Source organism: Gracilinanus agilis, chromosome 2 (genome assembly GCF_016433145.1).
Source record: "Gracilinanus agilis isolate LMUSP501 chromosome 2, AgileGrace, whole genome shotgun sequence".
NCBI classification, from domain to species: Eukaryota; Metazoa; Chordata; class Mammalia; order Didelphimorphia; family Didelphidae; genus Gracilinanus; species Gracilinanus agilis.
The window spans coordinates 482,553,271-482,572,780 of record NC_058131.1 but is presented as its reverse complement, the minus strand read 5'-3'; the positions used below and the strand labels follow the sequence as shown (position 1 = coordinate 482,572,780).

Genomic DNA, 19,510 nt, shown 5'->3' with positions numbered 1-19,510 from the left:
TCTTTCTTTCTTTCTTTCTTTCTTTCTTTCTTTCTTTCTTTCTTTCTTTCTTTCTTTCTTTCTTTCTTTCTTTCTTTCTTTCTTTCTTTCTTTCTTTCTTTCTCTTTCTTTCTTTCTTTCTCTTTCTCTCTCTTTCTTTCTTTCTTAAAAGAGCTGCTATAAATATTTTTGAACAAATGGATCCCTTTCCACTTTCTTTGATCTTTTCAGAGTTTAGGGCTAGTAGTGGTATCTCTGGATCAAAGGATAGGCATAATTCCAAACTGCTTTCCAGAATGGTTAGATGAGCTGTTTTCTCATAGCCCAAGTGCTATTTTCTGCATGAAGACTTTCCTAAATCCTTCAACTGCTAGTGTTTTCCCAAGCAAACTACTTGCATTTAGCTGCTTCATATATATGTTATTCATTTTATATTTGTATTGATTACATTGAAATATGTACCTGTCTCCCTCATTGTAATCTAAACTCTGTAGCCTACCACATAGTAAGCACTTAAATCTTATCCATTATTTTTAAATCCACCATATTTGAAAAACTGAATTGTTAGCTTGCCCAGTATCATGGTAAGTGAAATGTTGCAAAGTTACTCTCATTCTGGCTCTCAGTGAATATGGGGACATTGACCCTGTTTGTCTCCACTATCATTTATCTATTTTTCTTTTGTGTTTTTTTCTTTTGTGATTTATTTATCTTTTTGTCTTTTGTGTTTTTTTTTTCATTTTTCTCTGTGATTTCTTGCCTCTTCTCTTTTCAAGACTTGCTAGCTAGACCAAGAAGGCCTACTGGACTTGGCCAGACATTTTTACATGCCTTTGTCCCTATTCTGATCTGAGCCTTTCTCTGTACCTCTACTCATATATTTCTGTATTATGCACTCCAATGATGAGACAGATTTTTCTTTCTTCTTTCTTAGTTGTTATATTCCTTTTTCCCTCCCTTTTCTGATCTCTCTTAAGACTCAACACAGAACAAAACCACTTCTGTTCCCTTTGTTTATCTTATTTCATTCCCTCTAGAGCCCTTGAAGACATCTGAATTATGAAGGGTCCACTTGTCTCTTCTCCTATTGATATAACCCCTTTCAACTGCTCAAATTACTTATCTTTCTAGGTTTTTCTTGACCCCTGTGTTTACATTTCAAAGTTTCTACTAAGCCTTATCTTTTCACCAAGAATATTAAAAGTCCTCTTTTCCATCAAAACTTTTCAAGTTAATTATATTCAGTTTTTTTTAAAAAACAAAAAAACAAAAAAACCCTTACCCACCATCTTGGAATCAATACTGTGTGTTGGTTCCAAGGTGGAAGAGTAGTAAGGGATAAATAATAGGAGGTCACATAGCTAGGAAGTGTGTGAAGGCAGATTTGAACTCAGGGCTTCTTGTCTCCAGACCTGGCTCTCTATCCATTGAGATACCTAGCTGTCCCTTATCTTCAGCTGTGTAGGGTAAATTATTCTTGGTTATAAGCATTTATCTTTTACCTTTTGGAATATTATATTCCATGATTTACTTTCCATTCTGTTAGCTTCTACCAAGTCTTGTATGATCTTGACTATGGTTTCTTGGCCCTTGAATTTTTTCTTTCTGGCTACTTGTTCTATTTTTTTCCCCCTTTAACCTGGAACCTCTGGTTTTTGGTTATGACACTCCTAGGAATTTTCATTTTGGGTTGTTTTTCAGGTGACCAATGCATTGTTTCTGTTGTCACTTTGCCTGCTAGTTCTGGTAAATCTGGGAAGTTTATACTAAAACTTTCTTGAAATATATTCAAAATTTGTGTTTGGTCAAGATTTAAAAGGAAATCGATGATTCTTTTAGTACTTAACATGCTTTCTAGGACACTTTGATAGTTATATCTTCTTCTACTTACTTAATCTTTTGATTTTTAACCTTTTCTCCAAATTCAACAAACATTTATAATAATAATTATCGTTATTATTATCATTATTTTAGGCAATTGGGGTTAAGTGACTTGCCCAGGATCACACAGCTAGAAGAGTCTGAAGTCAAAATTGAATCCAGGATTTCTCATTTCCAGTCCTGGCTCTTTATCCACTGAACTATCTAGCTGCCCCAAAACAAGGTTTTATTAAGCACCTAATTATGTGCCAGGCACTGTGCTAGGTACTAGGAATAGACAGCAAATAGGAACTGTCTTATAATTTTATTTTTTAAATTTTGAACTTAAGAAACACCAAATAAAATTAGCATTTCCACATATAAAATGGAATGGGAAAAAAAGAATCATAATGAAACCACAAATTTCTATTACATACAGCTTGCTTTTCTTTTGAAGTATATAACATTTGAAAAATTTTCCATTTTTTTTGTCACTTCATCAAACCACTGAGTTATATTTGATCTATTTTAATTGTCAAGGAGTCTGCTACTTGAGTAAGATTTTCCAGCATCTGACCTAAGCTATTTATTTTCCTCCTTCTAGTTTTTTTCTTACAAAGCTCTTGTTTCATTAAAAAAAAAAATCTCTTGCATGGTTCCTTCCAGGTACTCTTGTGGTCTTTGTAGCCAAGTTATTTTTCATGAGGTTTTGCAAATATTTATTACAGAGCTATTTTCTTCTATGCTTTCCTTTTGGGAATCTCTGAATCCATAATATTTCTTTATAGTGTTCAGTGCTTTTTACTTTTACTCCTATCACCAACTTTGGGTCCCCATCTGGGACTTTGTGCCAGGGTCAGGCTTTGCCTCTTTCCACACTCTTAGGTGGCGTAGTCAGGCTGTTTGGTCTTGAACTTAATTTCCTGAGATCTTGCCTCTGGATTTTAACCTTCTCTGGTGTGTCTGGTCTCATAGAACCAATAGTTAGTCCCTCAGTTAGAAGCCTGTGGTTGCCTTTCCCAGTAGGGACACTACTATAATTGTCTATCTACACTGGGGCTTCTCTGGTCAGAGATGTTCCAACAGTCTTTTCCCCCTAGTGACAGGACACTGACGCAGTCTTTCATCTTGCTGGGGACTATGATAATAATAGCTGAGATTTACATAGTGCTTTTAAGTTAACAAAGTACTTTCCAATACATTATCTAATCTAAACCTCCCAATAACTCTGTTTGGCACATATAAGTATTATTCATTTTACAGATGAGGAAACTGTGGGTAGGGGAGGTTAAGTGACTTGGCCAAGATCTATGCCTCACCAGCAAGTTGACTCACATAACCCTTGACTTTTATGCCATACAATATGACTAATGGATGTGTGAGAGGATGAGTATATGAAGAAAGCAAATTGCCTGGCTTGCGATTTGTCATTGGATGAGATTGAATTAGTGCTATATCTTGGATAATCCTGCAGATGAACAATGAACGTGGCCCAGAGTTGAACAGGGGGAAAGCAGACCTTATCCCTTTTGGGAAAACTCATAGTGTTGTCAATGATTTCCAATGGCCAAAGATTCCCGAGGTCTATGACAAGTTGAGCAGATTGACTATTGGGGAGTTATAGAAAGACTTGGATAAGAATAGCACAAGGAGAGATGGTATGGATGGGTTATGATTTATGCCAACACAGAGAATATCCACACTGATGAGACTGTGAATCCATTGAAAGATTACACTCAATTCCCTACCCTACCCCAAGGAGGCATCCCCTGCCTCCACCACAAACTCTTCTGTAAATTTTTCCTTATTAGACAATAGTTTTTATGTAATACCACCCTCTTTGTTCAAACAGTTCCGATTCTTCCTTGGGGAAGTTGCCAAAGACATGGTCCTTTATAATGTTGTGGATAAAAACGTGCAGCTTGCATTGAAGCCCTTTTCTGATGCTTCACTCTGGCCCAAGGGTGGCTCTGGGTTCTAGATAGTTATATTGAAAAAGGTTATACTGCTTCGGTAGTACTAAGCTCAAAAGGCTTTTGCATATGGATCCAGTTCCAATTAATGTAAATAATGAATTCTGTGAAGAGGCCACATTATTTTAATTTATGTGGAATATTTATATTGGACGAGAACCAAGGTACATATTTTATAAAATTATAACTCCTAATGGGAGGATTAGAATACCTAGGACCACTTCTGGGGGTTTATTATTTAGGCCAATCAGGATCTAGTGTCTGTTACTGTAGCTGATGATTCGTGAAAACATGCTTGTTTCCAAAAGCCAAAAATATCTTAAAAAATGAATGTCTGAAACAAGTGGGGACAAAGTCTCTGTAATCGAATAGAAGCATCTTTAGAGCAGGGAGCTGTTCTATAAAGGTTTAATGCCTTCGAATGCCCCCTAAACATTCATTGATGTTTATCTTCTTATAACAGGAAATGAAATTGCCCTCTAATAGATTTCTTCATTGATGATACTCTTGGTAACTATTCCCATGCCCTAGATAAGAGGAAAGGTGGATTCCTTCTGAATTTGTTTGTTATTCTTAGAAGGACATTTTTTTTTGTCACTAGAAATCATTGATGATGTATAAACACGAGAGCAGAAACTGGATCTCATTTATTCTTGGCTCTTTTTCTCACCCCTTGACCTCCATCGAGCCCAATACTCGTACATAGTAGGTGTCTTATTTACCACCTTTTGAATGAATTAAATTCTTGGAATTGCCTTTCCCTCCAAGTATAGATTGCCCACAATAACGGACTCTGGGGGCTTCTATTTCCCATTATATTTTACAGAGTTCCACTCTTATTCTTTTTTTTTTAAACCCTTACCTTCTGTCTTGGAATCAATACTATGTATTGGTTCCAAGGCAGAAGAGTGGGAAGGGCTAGGCAACTGGGGTTAAGTGACTTGCCCGGGGTCACATGGCTAGGAAGTGTCTGAGGCCAGATTTGTACCTAGGACCTCCTGTCTCTAGGTTTGGCTCTCAATCCACTGAGCCACCCAGCTGCCCCCTTATTTTTTATTCTTAAAAGGAGGGAGTCTGGGTCCACATCTGAGCTGTGACCTTCTCCAGGAAGCAAAATCCATTTACCATCCATGTCTTTCCTCTACAGAGTCCAACCTGGGGCTAGAGATCAGCATTCATTGTCCATGTCATACTTTCCAATCTAATGGAGACATCTTGGAGAACATTCATGAGGTGATGGAGATCAAATTTAAAGGTAACAGTGCATGTCCATACAAATGGGCCTGGGGAAATAAATGCAATTAGGTGGGGAAGAATCTGGGCAAGATTCCAAGAACAGAAATCAAAGGCCCAGACACAGAACTGTTTGAGAACTATATTTTGTTATTGTTGTTTAGTCGGTTAGTTATGTCTGACCCTTTGGGACCCCATTTGGGGTTTTCTTGGCAATGATACTGGAATGGCTTACTATTTCCTTCTCTGGCCCATTTTTAAGATGAGGAAACTGAGGCAAACAGATTGAAGTGACTTGCCCAGGATCACACAGCTAGTGTCTGAGGCCACATTTAAATGTAGGTCCTCCTGACTCCAGACCAGGGCTCTATTCATTGTGCCACCTAGATTTCCCTGAAAACTGTAAAGTATCTCCTAAGTATATGTGACTGAACAATAGACTAAAACTTAAAGCTCCTATTTCTTATTTTTTCGTTTTTTATTATTACGTAAATCCAGCTCCATATTGTTCATAGTTGTAAGAGCAAATTCATTCATAACCAAAACTCCAAAATAAAACCAAAGATACACTGATGTGAAAGACGACTCCACCAGTTCTCTCTCTGGAGGTGGATAGTATCCCCTGTTATAAGTCTTTCAGGATTGTCCCAGATCAGTACATTGCTGAACCACTCTGATTTCTATAAACCTTAAAGCACAAAGCACTTTAAATACTGCCTCACTCAAGTGTCACACCAGCCTTGGGAAATCAATGCTATTATTACGTTTTTTACCCCTGGTCCACAGTCACTCAGCTAATAAGTGTCTGAGGCGGCTTTCATGGCTTTTCTTACCCCCAGTCTGGAATTATATCCACTATCATCCACAAGGGAAACTTTTCATCAGAAAGAAGATAGTTTGGGACAGCTAGGTGGCTCAGTAGATTGAAAGTCAGGCCCAGAGATGGGTTCACATAGCTGTGTGACCCTGGACAAGTCACTTAACTCCCCTTGCCTAGCCCTTACCATTCTTCTGCTTTGGAACCAACACACATTATTGATTCTAAGACAGAAAGTAAAAAGGGAAAAGGGGAAAAAAAAAGTAAAAAAAAAAAAGGTTAAAAAGGTTAAAAAAAGAAAGAAGATATTCTAGTAGATAGGCATGTGGTTCATTCCTACATTCATTCATTTAACAAATTGATACCAAGTTCTCATATGGTTTTTGCCTGATAGTCTCATATGTGTGTGTGTGTGTGTGTGTGTAAGAGTATGTATTTGTGCTCAGCATCTATCTTTTATGCCGTGCTTACACTTAAATGTGAAATGTACAAGAGTCATTTCTGTATCTAAATAAGCTTCTAGGAAACTTTCCTCAGATGTACTTAGTGGTTTTCAGCTCACATTGCTAATTTTTCATTCATTTTCCCAGCTTTGGTGATTGAGGCATGCCTGAAAGTCAGGCAACTCGTCCGAAACTATGTTGACACAGCGGTTTGGCTAGGAGAAGATGCAGGGATCTCTTGGCTTCTTGCCCCGGACAGTATTCTTAACCCCTCTGGGTTCTCTTTCAGAGCCGCTTCATCTAGAATGCCAAGGATCTGACAACTTAATCAGAGAATCTTGGCCTCCCTGGACTCTTGCAGGGAGACCTCAAAGGCTCAGAAAATGCAGAGCTTCTTTGCTAGGGGCAGAGCCAAGCTTCAGGCACTTCAAACCAGGGCAGATTGATCTTATTCTGAAACCTTTCTGAAGGGTGATTTTACTACCTGTTCTGTTTAGGGTAGGTGGTACAGTGGGCCTGGAGTTTGGAAGATCTGAATCCAAATCTAGCCTCAGATACTTCCTAGCTGTGTGTCCCCCGGAAAGTCAGCTAATCTGTCTGACTCAGTTTCCTCATCTGTAAAGTGGGACTAGTAATAGCATCCATAATAGCAGCAGGGTTCTTTTGAAGATCAAATGAGATTATTTGTGCAGCACTTGGCTCATAGCAGGCAACTAATAAATGCTTGTTCTCATCCTCCTTTCTATTTTTCTATTCACTACTATTTCTTACAATCCTTAGAGGTTGAATCATCTTTCCTAAGGCTTAATTCCCATTTGTAGCCACATAAGTGAGTGAGGCCAGATTTGGACCCAGGACCTCCCATCTTCAGGCTCGACACTCTATCCATTGAGCCACCTTGCTGCCCACCATCTATTCTCTCTTTTTTTTAAATATCTTTTTCAGTTTGGCAACATTATTTGTTATGCTTCAGCCTTCTCTTTTTTAGAAGAAAAATTTCCAATTCTTTTGTTTCCTTTACAGTGACTATTTTTCCATCTGGCTTATCCTTTTAGCTATCTTACTACTAATATCATATCATGTCATGTCATGTCATATCATATCACATCATATCATATCATATCATATCTTACCATCCATTAAATGGGAGGATATCTGTATTTCCTCTTTGTAAACTAAAAAACACAACATGAATATGAATTATCATGATCAACATCTCAGTTTTCTTTAATATTGACACCTTAGGAATACTATGATATAATATTACATTTTATATATAATATGTTATAATATAATATGATAATATAACATGTTATAATATAATATGATACAGTATAATATGATGTGACATATCATATCACATCTTACCATCCATCAAATGGGAGAATATCTGTATTTCTTCTTTGTAAACTAAAAAGCATAACATGATTGTAAATTACCATGATCAACAACCTAGTTCTCTTTAATTGTGACATTTTAGGAATGCTATCATATAATATAATATTTTATATAGAATATAATTATGTAATAATATTATATTATAATATGCTATAATGTAATGTAATGTAATATGATATAAATATCTTACCATCCATCAAGTGGGAGAATATCTGTTTTTTCTCTTTGTAAACTAAAAAGTACAGCATGATTGTAAATGATCATGATCAACACTCCAGTTCTCTTTAATCATGACACCTTAGGAATGCTATCCACCTCCAGAGAAAGAACTATTGGACTTGGATGAATGTGGATCAAAGCATACTATCTTTCATATCAGTGTATTTATGGTTTTCTTTTGGGGGTTTGGTTCTGTATGAGTGTGTACTAACAACAGTGACCAATATGGAAGTGTTTTGCATGATAGTACATGTATGGCCCAAATCAAATTGCTTACCATCTCCCAGTTGGGGGAAGGAAGGGAGGGAGGTAGACAATTTGGTTCTTATAATTTTGGAAAACATATGCTGAAAATTATTATTACATGTAATTGGGAAAATAAAATATCTTTAAATTTTAAAAAATTGTGACAGTTTAAAATATATGACATATCCTAGTTTTATGGGAACTAATGCCAAGTATAGTTGGGAACAAGAAGATATCAGGGTGACATGATAGCTTCTTCAAGCATTTCAAGAGATTATGTGGAAAAGAAATCAAAATTGCTCTGACTGGTCTCAAGAAGCATAAATACCATAATGGGCAAAAGTAGAAAAGAGAAAGATTTGAGCTCCATAGAGAAAATGGTGTAGGGATTGTAGTGATTGAAATTCTTGAGAGACAGCATTTCTTAATTTTAAAATAATTTGTTAATTGGTTAAGACATCTTAATTATGGTCAAATGACTACCATCAAAAGACAAATGAAAATTCCTGGCCCAAGAACCTATATGCATTTTGAGGAGCTCATTCTTCAGCTCTTCCCTTGAACATCCTAAGACATTTCTAATTAGTGATCAACTAATTAGGAGTTGGTCCATCAGACCCTTAGTCCTGCTCCAACTGGTGGGGAAAGTTTTGCACATATGCCAGGAAGTATCATTGTAGAACCTTCCTGTTAATCATTCAGCAAAAGGACCACATTCCTCAGGTCAAAAAGAATACACAAATTTATAGCCTGAATGGAGCCAGTTCTCAGATCTGGCTCTGGAATTCTCCCTAATTTACAGAAATTTATTTTGGGCCTTTATAATCCAGGAACCTGATATAAAAATAATGCAGTATATGAAAAATAAATTCTCATAGGATAGAGGCTGTACCTGTGATTTCAGTAGCAAAGGGAAACTCTGGAGTGAGGAAACCTTCTTACCCAACCTGCTCTGCATAGAGATACCTAGAGCATTGAATTAAATGACTTGCCCAGATTCACACAGAGGAAAGCCTTGTACCCAGGTCAAACTGACTTTGAGGGCAGGCAGCTCTTTATCCATTATGCTATGCTGCCTCTTATATGTAAAAACTTTCTTACATTTTAGAGTTGTCTAAAAGTGAAATGGGATGCCTTATGAGCTAGTAGCCTGTCCCTCTTGAGGACTATATATCCTTATGTTGGCATCAAGCTTTTGTATCTGGCAGCTATGTTTAATACTGTTGCAATGGATAGAATGCTGGGTCTGGAGTCAGGAAGACTCCTCTTCCTGAGTTCAAATCTGGCCTCAAAGGTAACCCACTGAGTTCACTTGATCCTGTTTATCTCAGTTTCCTCATCTGTAAAATGAGCTGGAGGAGAAAATGGCAAACCATTCCAGGTTCTTTGCCAAGAAAATCCCAAATAGGCCAGACAAGACTGAAACTGAACATATATAAGAAATGTGCTTTAAAAAATTTTTTTGCTAGTAATTTGTTTTGATATTGCCTATGTTTCCCAATATTTTTCTTCTTTCCCTCTTCCAGAGAACCCTTGTCTTTAGAACAAAGAAGAAAAAAATATTCCATATTAACTAAATCCAATATTATATTCTATTTATACCCATTATTCTACCTAAAAAGGGAGGTACACTCTCATAAATATAAACTCCTTTAGAGAAGGGATAGTTTGATTCTTTGTATTTGTTATCACTAGTACCTAACACATAGCAGGTGCTTAATAAATGCTTGTTGATTGATTGGCTGATCTCTGAGACCACTCTTGGTCATTATAATTATATAACTTTGTTTTGATTTGCGGTTGTTTCTTTTTACATGGTTGTAGTTATGGTGTACATTGTTTTCCTGGTTCTTCTTACTTCACTTTGAATTAATTCATGTAAGTTCCTTCATGCTTCTCTGTATTCTTCATATTCTTGCTTATTTATTGGGCAGAAGAGTAATTCTATTACATTCATATACCGTGACTTGTTTTTGCCATCCCATGATTGATGGGCAATTCCTTTGTTTCAGGTCTTTGTTTCTGTAGAAAATGCTGCTGTAGATATCTTGGTTGCAGATGGCATCTTTCTTATTCTCTTAAAACTTCTTGGGTGTATGTATGCATAGTAGCAGTTTCTTATATCTTTTATGAATCACCATTATTTTGCTACATGAATGGAATGATGGATGGTCTTAAGCTCACCCTTCTAGAAAAATCTCTACCTCTTTTTCAGTGCATAATTTGAGCTAGAATGGAAGGAACCGTATTAGCAAAAAAGTCACCTTTTGCTCCTCTCAAGTCCATTTCTTCTAAATGACCTTTCTACAATGCTTTCCATTTAGGTGTTGACAATGAAGAAGACTATGGGCGCGGAGATCTTGGGCGGCTAAAGAAACAAAAGGATCACCATAATCCTCATTTGATTTTAATGATGATTCCTCCACATCGCCTTGACAGTCCAGGCCAGGGAGGGCAAAGGAAGAAACGGGCTCTTGATACCAACTACTGTTTCCGGTAATCTTGAAGCCATATAAGAAATTCCCCTTGTCAAACAGCATCAAGACCCCCTGTTCTGTGAAGGCAGATTCCTTCAAAGGGGTCAGTAAAGAAAAGGAAGAGATATCAAGGAATAGTGGACAGAGCCTCGGAGTAAGAAAGGCTTGACTTGAGGTCCTGTCTCTGCCATACTGGCTGAGTGACCCCAGGCATATAACACAAACAATTCTCTTAGGCTCTGAGTTAACAGAAGAGTTGCTGATCTGTATTAGAAAAGAGAGTGATCATGAGGAATCTCCTAAACTAGTCAAATAGCAGGTTTAGACAGAAAGTCAGAGACAGAGAGAAGAAATGAGGAGAGAGAGTCACCCTAAGTTTGTATTAGTTTTCTTCCCAGAATTTTCAGGTCAAATATTTGGAGCAGAGTGGATTGCATTTGTGTCCTTAAATAAGTTCTTAGATTGATCTTTAATGAAGGGCTCTAGTGATAGAAGAGTCCCCCCAAAAGACAGGTATATAGGCTGCCTTATTTGTAATAGGATGTGAGACCAGAAGAACTAAGTCATTTATTGCTAAGGAAATCTGAGCACTATTAAATCTTGCTTGTTGGTTTGTTTTTTTTAATTATTATTTTAAGGTGGGAAATTTTGTAGCTCTTTCCTCATCAGTATGGATCAGAGACATACAATTCGCCAAGCTACATGTTCTGGGTTTGAGGTCCTTTTGGTACCAGGGAACTCTCAGTGGGGAAACTCCTTTTACCAATGCAGATAGGCAACTTGTGTGGAAAAAATGGCCTTAGAGACCACCCTGGGGCACTGGATTTAAGTGATTTATCCATGGCTACCCAGCTAGTATTTTGTCATGTCTTTGTGGCTCCAAGCCCAATGCCCTATGCCATGTTCTCTTCCTGGCACTCATTAGAAGAAATATTGGATAACAGTGTAACGTGTATAATCTTAAGTGGGAGGGGGGTACTGTGGAATTCTGTGAGGCAGTTCACCCCACTTAAAATTATACATGTTACAATAGCCCGTGAGTGAGTGAACCACGGATTCAGTTTAAACATCCAGTTACCATATCACATAAACTGGGCAGGGCCAACTATCAATTTCTTCAGTGTTATTTGAAGGCTGTACACAGGAAGGTTGTTTGTTCATAACGTCTAGTACTTGATTTGGCAAAAAACTTTTCTGTTTGTATGAACTTCTGCCTTTAGATCAATTATATAGACTGGGCAGGGCCAGACTCTGCAGAGTCATCTTCATTTTAGGATGTTCTACATCTACTAAGGAAGAACCTTATCAGTTGCTCATTTAATACATTTTAAAAAATGTTAGAAAGCAAAAACTTTTCTAGATTGTGAAGAGATCATGGCAAGCTCAATTATCTTTAGTGAAATTCCCTCTTTCTGGATATTTATACATAAATGTTTTGTTTCAGTAACTTGGAAGAGAACTGCTGTGTGCGTCCTCTCTACATTGACTTCCGACAAGATCTGGGCTGGAAGTGGGTCCATGAACCTAAGGGCTACTATGCCAACTTCTGCTCGGGTCCTTGTCCATACCTCCGAAGTGCAGACACAACTCATAGCACGGTATAGGAAATGGTTTTGTGTGTGTGTGTGTGTGTGTGTGTGTGTGTGTGTGTGTGTGTGTTTTCTAGAAATTTTCAAGGATTAACCTCATTTCAAGTACATTTCTTTTGTTCTATGAAACTATAGCCAGAGAGACTGAGGGGAGAGAGCTACCTTGAAGTTTGCTTTAAAGTTTGTCTTTTTTCCTTCATCCTGGGATCCATGAGCTAATGGACCAAAGATTTAAGTCAGCATTTCTTAACTTTCTTTGTGTCATGGATCCCTTTAGCACTTCTAGTGAATCCTCCACACCCCTTCTCAGAAAAAAAATATTTTAAAATATAACCCATAAGTATGAAAGGATTTAAAGATAGTAAATTAAAGATGTAATTTCTTTTCATCCCAGTTCAGGATCCCCCGAAATGGTTAGACCCCAGGTTAAAACCCCCGATGGGTGGCTCAATGGTTAAACTGTCAGATTTGGAGATGGGAGGTCCTGGGTTCAAATCTATTCTGAGATACTGCCTAGCCCTCACCACTCTTCTGCCTTGGAACCAATACACAGTATAGATTCTAAAATGGGGTGTGTTTGTTTGTTTGTTTTTTAAGAAATTTGCTTTATTCAGACAATGTAAAATCTTGGGAGGACAGTCCCCAGATAGTTCTGGTGAACTCAGACGACAACCAACTTAAATCCTTCTTTTATGGAAGGGCACTAAGTTGCTCATTCATGCTGATATATTTTATTTTATTTTAAACCCTTACCTTAGAATCAATACTATGTATTGGTTCCAAGGCAGAAGAGTGGTAAGGACTAGGCAATGAGGGTTAAGTGACTTGCCCAAGGTCACACGTGAGTGTCTGGGGCCAGATTTGATCCCACACCTCCCATCTCTAGGCCTGGTTCTCAATCCACTGAGCTACCCAGCTGCCCCCCATGCTGATATATTTTAAAAGAAAAGTAAGTGAGATCTCTTTAGTGGCATGTTTGGCCATTCTATTACTTATTGTGCTACAGAAAGAGTGACTTTTGAAGGCAGATGACAGGGCCAGCCTTAGCAAGGTTGTTTTTTCATGATGTCTAATACTTGATTTGGCAAGAAACTTTTCTGCTTGGGTAAACTTCTGCCTGGGGATAGGTTGTGTAGACTGGGCAAGGCCACCTTTGCAGACTCTTTTTAGAACATTCTCCCTCTACCAAGGAAGAACCTTATCAGTTTGCTCATTTGATACACTTAAGTGTTAAAAAGTGATAAGAAGCAAAACTTTTCTTATAATTGTGAAGCGATCAAGGCAAGCTCATTTGTCTTTAGTGAAATTCCTTTTGTTTGGGCTAAGGCCTAGCATTGATGTCTGATTGAGACTTGGCTTCCTCACCCCTGTGAAAACATCTCTCTTCACAGGTGCTGGGGCTGTATAATACGCTGAACCCTGAAGCATCTGCTTCACCTTGTTGTGTGCCCCAAGACCTGGAGCCTCTGACCATTCTGTACTATGTTGGGAGGACCCCCAAAGTGGAGCAGCTATCCAACATGGTGGTAAAGTCTTGTAAGTGTAGCTGAAATGCCAGCCCTCCCTGCAACCAAGAGAGAGGGAGAGAGAAAAACAGAAACCCCAAAACCCAATGTAACTGCTACTGCTCAACTGCTCCTAGGGAAAGAACACAAGAAGAACAGACTTCACCTAGAGATGGGGAGACCACAACCTTCAGCCCTGGACTAATCACGGAGACTGAGGCTCTCTTTTGGAACATTTTCTCTTTCTTGCCTGATAATGACTGGTGGGAAAAAAAAAGGTGTGGGGTAGGCTAGGGCTTGAAGACCAGTGTCCCCAGAATGCTTGGATTTTTTGGTGATGCTCTTTGGATGGTGGAGAGAGGGAGGAAGAAGGCAAATCAAGGAGTTTTGCTTTGTTAGAGTAGAGGGAAAGGGGGAGAAAGTGTAGAAAATGCCTGTGAGGGAATGACACTTTTGATCTAGAGTTTAGGTTGGCTCATCACTGTTGCCTGTCTGTCCTTCAGAATCTGGATTTCATTTTCATGAAGCCACATAAGGCAACCATTGTCTTTCATACAGATCACCCAGAAAGGGGAAACTCCCAGAACTGTACTCTTTCTGCCTGGGTTTAGGGACAGAGTTGCTACTTTTGTAGATCGTCCCTTCTATATCCATCATCCTTGGGCATCCTTTGCATCCTTGGGCCAATAGAGGGATATAACCCAATTAAGAGAATCCCTGAGCAAACAGTTGAGCCCTGTGGGTATGTTGAGCTCAGGAGCAAGAGGGTTGGTTGATTGATTGCATCATAACTTAAGAACTAGTCCTCTCCGTTTGCCCTTTGGGCAGTTCTTCTCACTCTCTCCCTCAATCCACTCCCCTTTGGAGTTTTTGCTAGACACCTTCCAGGTCAGGATGACCACCTGGATTTGAGATCCACGCCATCATCATTGACTGAGCCTGGAAGCAGGTACTGTGGCACATGAAGTATTTGGGGGAAACCTCATGTGTCTCTTATGCATTGACTTGGCCCCAGACTCACATGGGCTGAGGTTTTTAAACACACACACACACACACACACACACACACACACACACACACACACACACACACAAATATTATTCTCAACAACTTTTGTATAAATAAATATTTTGGGGGGAACTTGAATCATTTCATCTAGGAAATAGCTCCTGGAACATCAAAAACTTTGTCCCTAGGTATAATCTTTCCTAATAGAGACCCTCTTATCCCCATTTCCACCTCTACCACTCAAAGTAAACTGGAACCTGGAACAGAGGATCTTAAACTCTAATAACATTGCTTTAGCATGAATGCACTGGGATCTGCCCGCCTCTGAACTAGGCATTCTGCATTGTAATGCCTGCTCCCACAATGGTGCTCCAAAGTATATACACTCTTACTACCAATGAGATATGGAGAATATCTGTTGGTCAGACTAGATTAAACTGAATCTCTCCCCGAATCGGGAAAGATAGCTGCAAACATATTCACCTATATACGAACACTAGCATATAAGGATATGCTTCAATATATTCAATCACTATTCCAACATTTCTGCAAAGTCACCCGAAGATCATTTCAAACGTCTATGACAGAAGGCCCAAGAATGCAGTTATTGTGGTATCCTGAGCACAGACTGGAAACGACTAACCGGGAATACCTTTAGGGAAAAAAAAAAAAACAAACAAAAAACGGTGCCTATCGACAGTGTTTCCCGAGCTAGAGACAAAGGAATGCCCAGGCTTTAAATCTCTAAGATTTAAGGGCCTCTGGCCTCCAGAGAAATTTAGAATTCTACTTTGGCATCGATTCTCAAATGCTCACCCTGTGTGTCGTGGAGGCAGGAATGAGGCAGCCTTTATCTCATCCTGGAAGCTACTTTCCCTGCAGCACTGATATCACCTTACCCAGTAGTAAAACAAAAACATAAACATCAAATGCTGACATTTATAAATTCTCTTTTAATAGAAGACATAACGATTTTAGGGTTTGGATTTTTTTTTTGGTTGGGTTGTTTTTTATTTTTTAATTTTTTTTAAATTTTTTTTTTTTTTTGTTTTCGATATCCCCCTCTGGGGGTTCTTGTATGCTGAGCTGCCATGAAAATCTGTAGTTGCTATCCTATTTCTGCTTTGGCCACGGCCAGACTGCATGAGGATTCCTCAACTTAACTGCAGTACACACCAAGGAACCTCAGGCACACCGCATTTCCTACAATAGCTTAAATTCCGGAGACCCAGAGGGGACAGGGAGGTGGCTTGTCCAAAATGAAGCCAAACTAGCTTTGTGGAACTGAGAACTGAACGCTGTTCTCGCAGGTAACCAGTGTGGGACTCTCCCCGCTACCTCTCATTCATGCTGGTCTTGAGGTTACAGTCGGAGGAGATCAGTAAGAGATATGAAAAAAGGAGGGTCTTCTTGCCATTCCCTAGTCCCTCCTCACTCCCTCTGACCCTCCAGATGCTCCCTCCTCCCCTAGGAAGCCTTCCCTTTATTTAATGGAGCCAGGCCTGCCCAAAGCCGGGCGTCAGAGAGGCTTCCCGGGAAGCCGTGCTGCTAGGTGGACTTCTTGAGATAACCCAAAGAAAACAGACAACAGTGTGATTCCAAAGATATTTTTTTATGGAAGAAGTCTTCTCGTGCCTTAATCACCACATGCAAATATGGGCAGGGATCTGGTTTCCAGGGACACAACGACATACACCATTTACAGAGACTATAAAAACGTGAATCATCGAGTCTCCATTTTCATACATACATGTTGGTTATGAGGGGGTCAGGAAGTAAGGAGGAGCACCAGATACATTAGCACAGCCTTAGGGGGGAGGCGGGGAGGTCAGGAGGGATTCTATGATGGACTGTTTAGCTTCTCATTAGGAGCTGCCCAGTGCCAACAAAATTACTTGAAAGCACTTGGATAAGTGAAAGAGATGTGAAGCCTCTCATATCAGCACCTGCTAAGTAAGTCAGAAAGAACATTAACTGATCCGCTCTGGCCTGATTCTTTTAAGAAGTTCTGCACAGTCCCATTAGCGGACGGCCCTCAATCATGGGGAAGCGCCCTGGCTGTCCATTCACAAGTACCATTACAGCAGGTTCCAAATAACCCCTTTCTTCTCAGACCTTCATATTCAAAGGAAATGGTAGAACTATTTTGTGCCCCAAACTAACTCATGGTTGAATGGAAAGAACCACAATCGATGTCCCTCAAGCTAGCATCCCAGGCACCAGTAACATCTGGAAACGTCTGCCTGCTCCCTTCACTACAACAAATAGATCTTGTCACTCTAAGTAATTTTTTTTTTAACAGAGACAAAAAAAATGCACCAAACCCTTTGTTTTCATTCATTAAAAAGAATCTTCAAAAGCCGCTCACAGTTAATCAAGTCTCTTTTCTTTGTCTTTGGTGAATGCGATTTTCGTTTTTTGAGTTTCCATCTCTGGTCTGTAACACCTGGTTTTGTGACCCTGCATTCTGGAACCTCCTTCATTTAGCTACAGGGCCCATTTGCTATCACCACAGTCAGGAAACACCGGCCACGCCACTCCCTCCGCAGTAGAGCAGAGCTAGGGAGGGTGACTTGTTGCTGAAAGTCACGGGGGATGCAGAAACCCCCCCCTCCAAAGTGGCTCGAACCCAAAACGCCATGCCGTGCGGCTCAGGGCCTGGTTCGGGAGAGCACTGACGAAGAAGCAGGGGAAGGTGAGGAAGTAAGAAAGCAGAGAGTTAGTATGAGAAACTTAGCAGGGCCACTCAGTGGAGTGTTTTGCACTGTTCTAATGGATTGTCTATGTAAACAATGTGGGTGTGAGGGAAAAATTCATGTGCCACTCAAGAATGGTGTCTAGCTCCCTCAGTCATCTGTCGTGGCCTGATGGTGAGACATTTGTGCAGCTATGAACACCCCCTCCCACAGCACCTCCCCAACCCCGACCTCCGGCTCATAAGCTACCCCTGAGGTGTATGACCACAGCTACATTCTAACTGAACAAAACCTAAAATCAAAATATACCAAGGTAATCCACATTTCTAAAATTAAAATTTTTCAATGCCCAGCAATTACTAAAATAGAAAATTGGTCACATTTCAGTTTCACTTGTGAATAGTGATTGGAGGGAAATTGGTTAAATGGAATAAATAAAAAACAAAAATAGAATTACTTTATCAATATTAAAAACCAGCAATTCTAAAATGGTACTTTACCCTTGGTTCATGTGATCAACACACTAGCCTTTCTCCAATTACTGGTTAGCATTTTCTGTGTGCCCTTTCTCCCTTTCCCCCGACACCCTTCTTAAAGGGATTATAAACATTGGTAAGTAATGATGTTCGGTTTCTAGGGTTATATAAAATAGGATCTTGATAATGAATCTGTAAAAGAAGCGGAAGCAAAATGCAAATAGCCAAAGAGCCTCTGTTTTATATCATCTCTGCCTGGAAGCAGAAGAGGGAGAAAGAAGACCTAGGCAGGTAGGGGGGAGGGAGAAGATAAAAGGGGAGGGGAAAAGGTACATTTCTGGCTCTGTCAGAGAGAATCAGTTGAACTGCATACTGTCAAGTTCCACCAAAACCCAGCTCATCTTTCTTCAGCTGTCCCAGGCTAGGCTCTTTTGACTGGTAGGGAGAAATCTGCTGCCACCTTGATCTGGGGATGATGATGCAAATGGGAACAAAGATGGACCCTTTCTAGCTATGATGGCCGCTCCATCCTCATCCTTCCACCCAGTGGTGTTGAACTGTTTCTTCCTCCATATCTTAAGTGGTTCATCATAGGTTATAAGCCAGAGCTGAAAAGACAAAAATTCACAATCTAAGCAAAGACACTAACACAGAAGTAGATTTGTTTTCTGCAACACCTCACTGATCCGGCATAATCAAGGAATGAGGGATGTGACACATAAATGGAATTTCTGGATAACTGAGTGTGTGCTTTCAACCACTAAGACTTTGTGATTTTTAAAAATCGCTTGTTGTAATCAGCTTTCTGAAGTATGCTAAATTGTTCACTGCTTTCGGAGAGGATACCAAACATGCTTTAATATTTCCTGGATAACTTAGTCATCAGTATAAGCATCTATTATATAAAATACTACTGTATGCCAAACTGTATTCTCCACAATTTTGTGTTTGCTCTTTTTAACTTTTTCTGTTTCTTCCTCCAATATCAGGCTGACTACTTTCATTTCTCCTGCTGTCAGTGTGCTTGTCCATAAGACTTATTCCCTGCCCCTCCGCCTGCCGATAGTAATCAATTTTTAAACTGAAAAAAAAAAATAGACGACCACATTTATGAACTTCATACTTTCTATCGAGGGTACCAGAATCCAATTACCCAATTACTCTGCAACTGAGAAACATTCTTTTCTCTTTCATCTCCTTCATGGTATCCACAAGGAAATAATTTCCAAGTCTTGTCAGTTCTCATCCCAAAGCATCTCATCCCCTCGTTTCTACTCTCTTAGCTACCATCTTGGTTCAAATCTTGATCATTTCTCACCTGAACTAATATAACTGGTTTTCCTTGCTTACAGTCTCTCCCTCCAACGATCCATTGTTGGGGCAGGTAGATGGCTCAGTGGATAGAGAGCCGGGCCCAGAGATGGACAGGAGGTCCTGGGTTTCAATCTGGCCTCAGACGCTTCCTAGTTGTGTAACCCTGGATATACTACTTAACCCCAATTGCCTCTTACTGTTCTTCTGTCTTAGAACCAATATACTTAAGTATCAATTCTAAAACAGAAGGTAAGGGTTTAAAAAAAACAAACAAAC

At 39.4% G+C, this 19,510-nt stretch overlaps 1 protein-coding gene across 1 annotated transcript in view; it reads left to right on the top strand.

Annotated features, from left to right (window-relative positions):
• Window positions 1–14,380, top strand: part of TGFB3 (transforming growth factor beta 3) — a 29,987-nt gene extending 15,607 nt beyond the window's left edge. The window contains exons 4-7 of the mRNA XM_044662095.1: window positions 4,960–5,067; window positions 10,493–10,664; window positions 12,090–12,243; window positions 13,626–14,380. Coding sequence (XP_044518030.1) covers window positions 4,960–5,067; window positions 10,493–10,664; window positions 12,090–12,243; window positions 13,626–13,784 — 593 coding nt within the window. The 3' untranslated portion in view covers window positions 13,785–14,380. The remainder of the gene's footprint in view (window positions 1–4,959; window positions 5,068–10,492; window positions 10,665–12,089; window positions 12,244–13,625) is intronic.
• The last annotated feature ends 5,130 nt before the right edge of the window (window positions 14,381–19,510 follow it).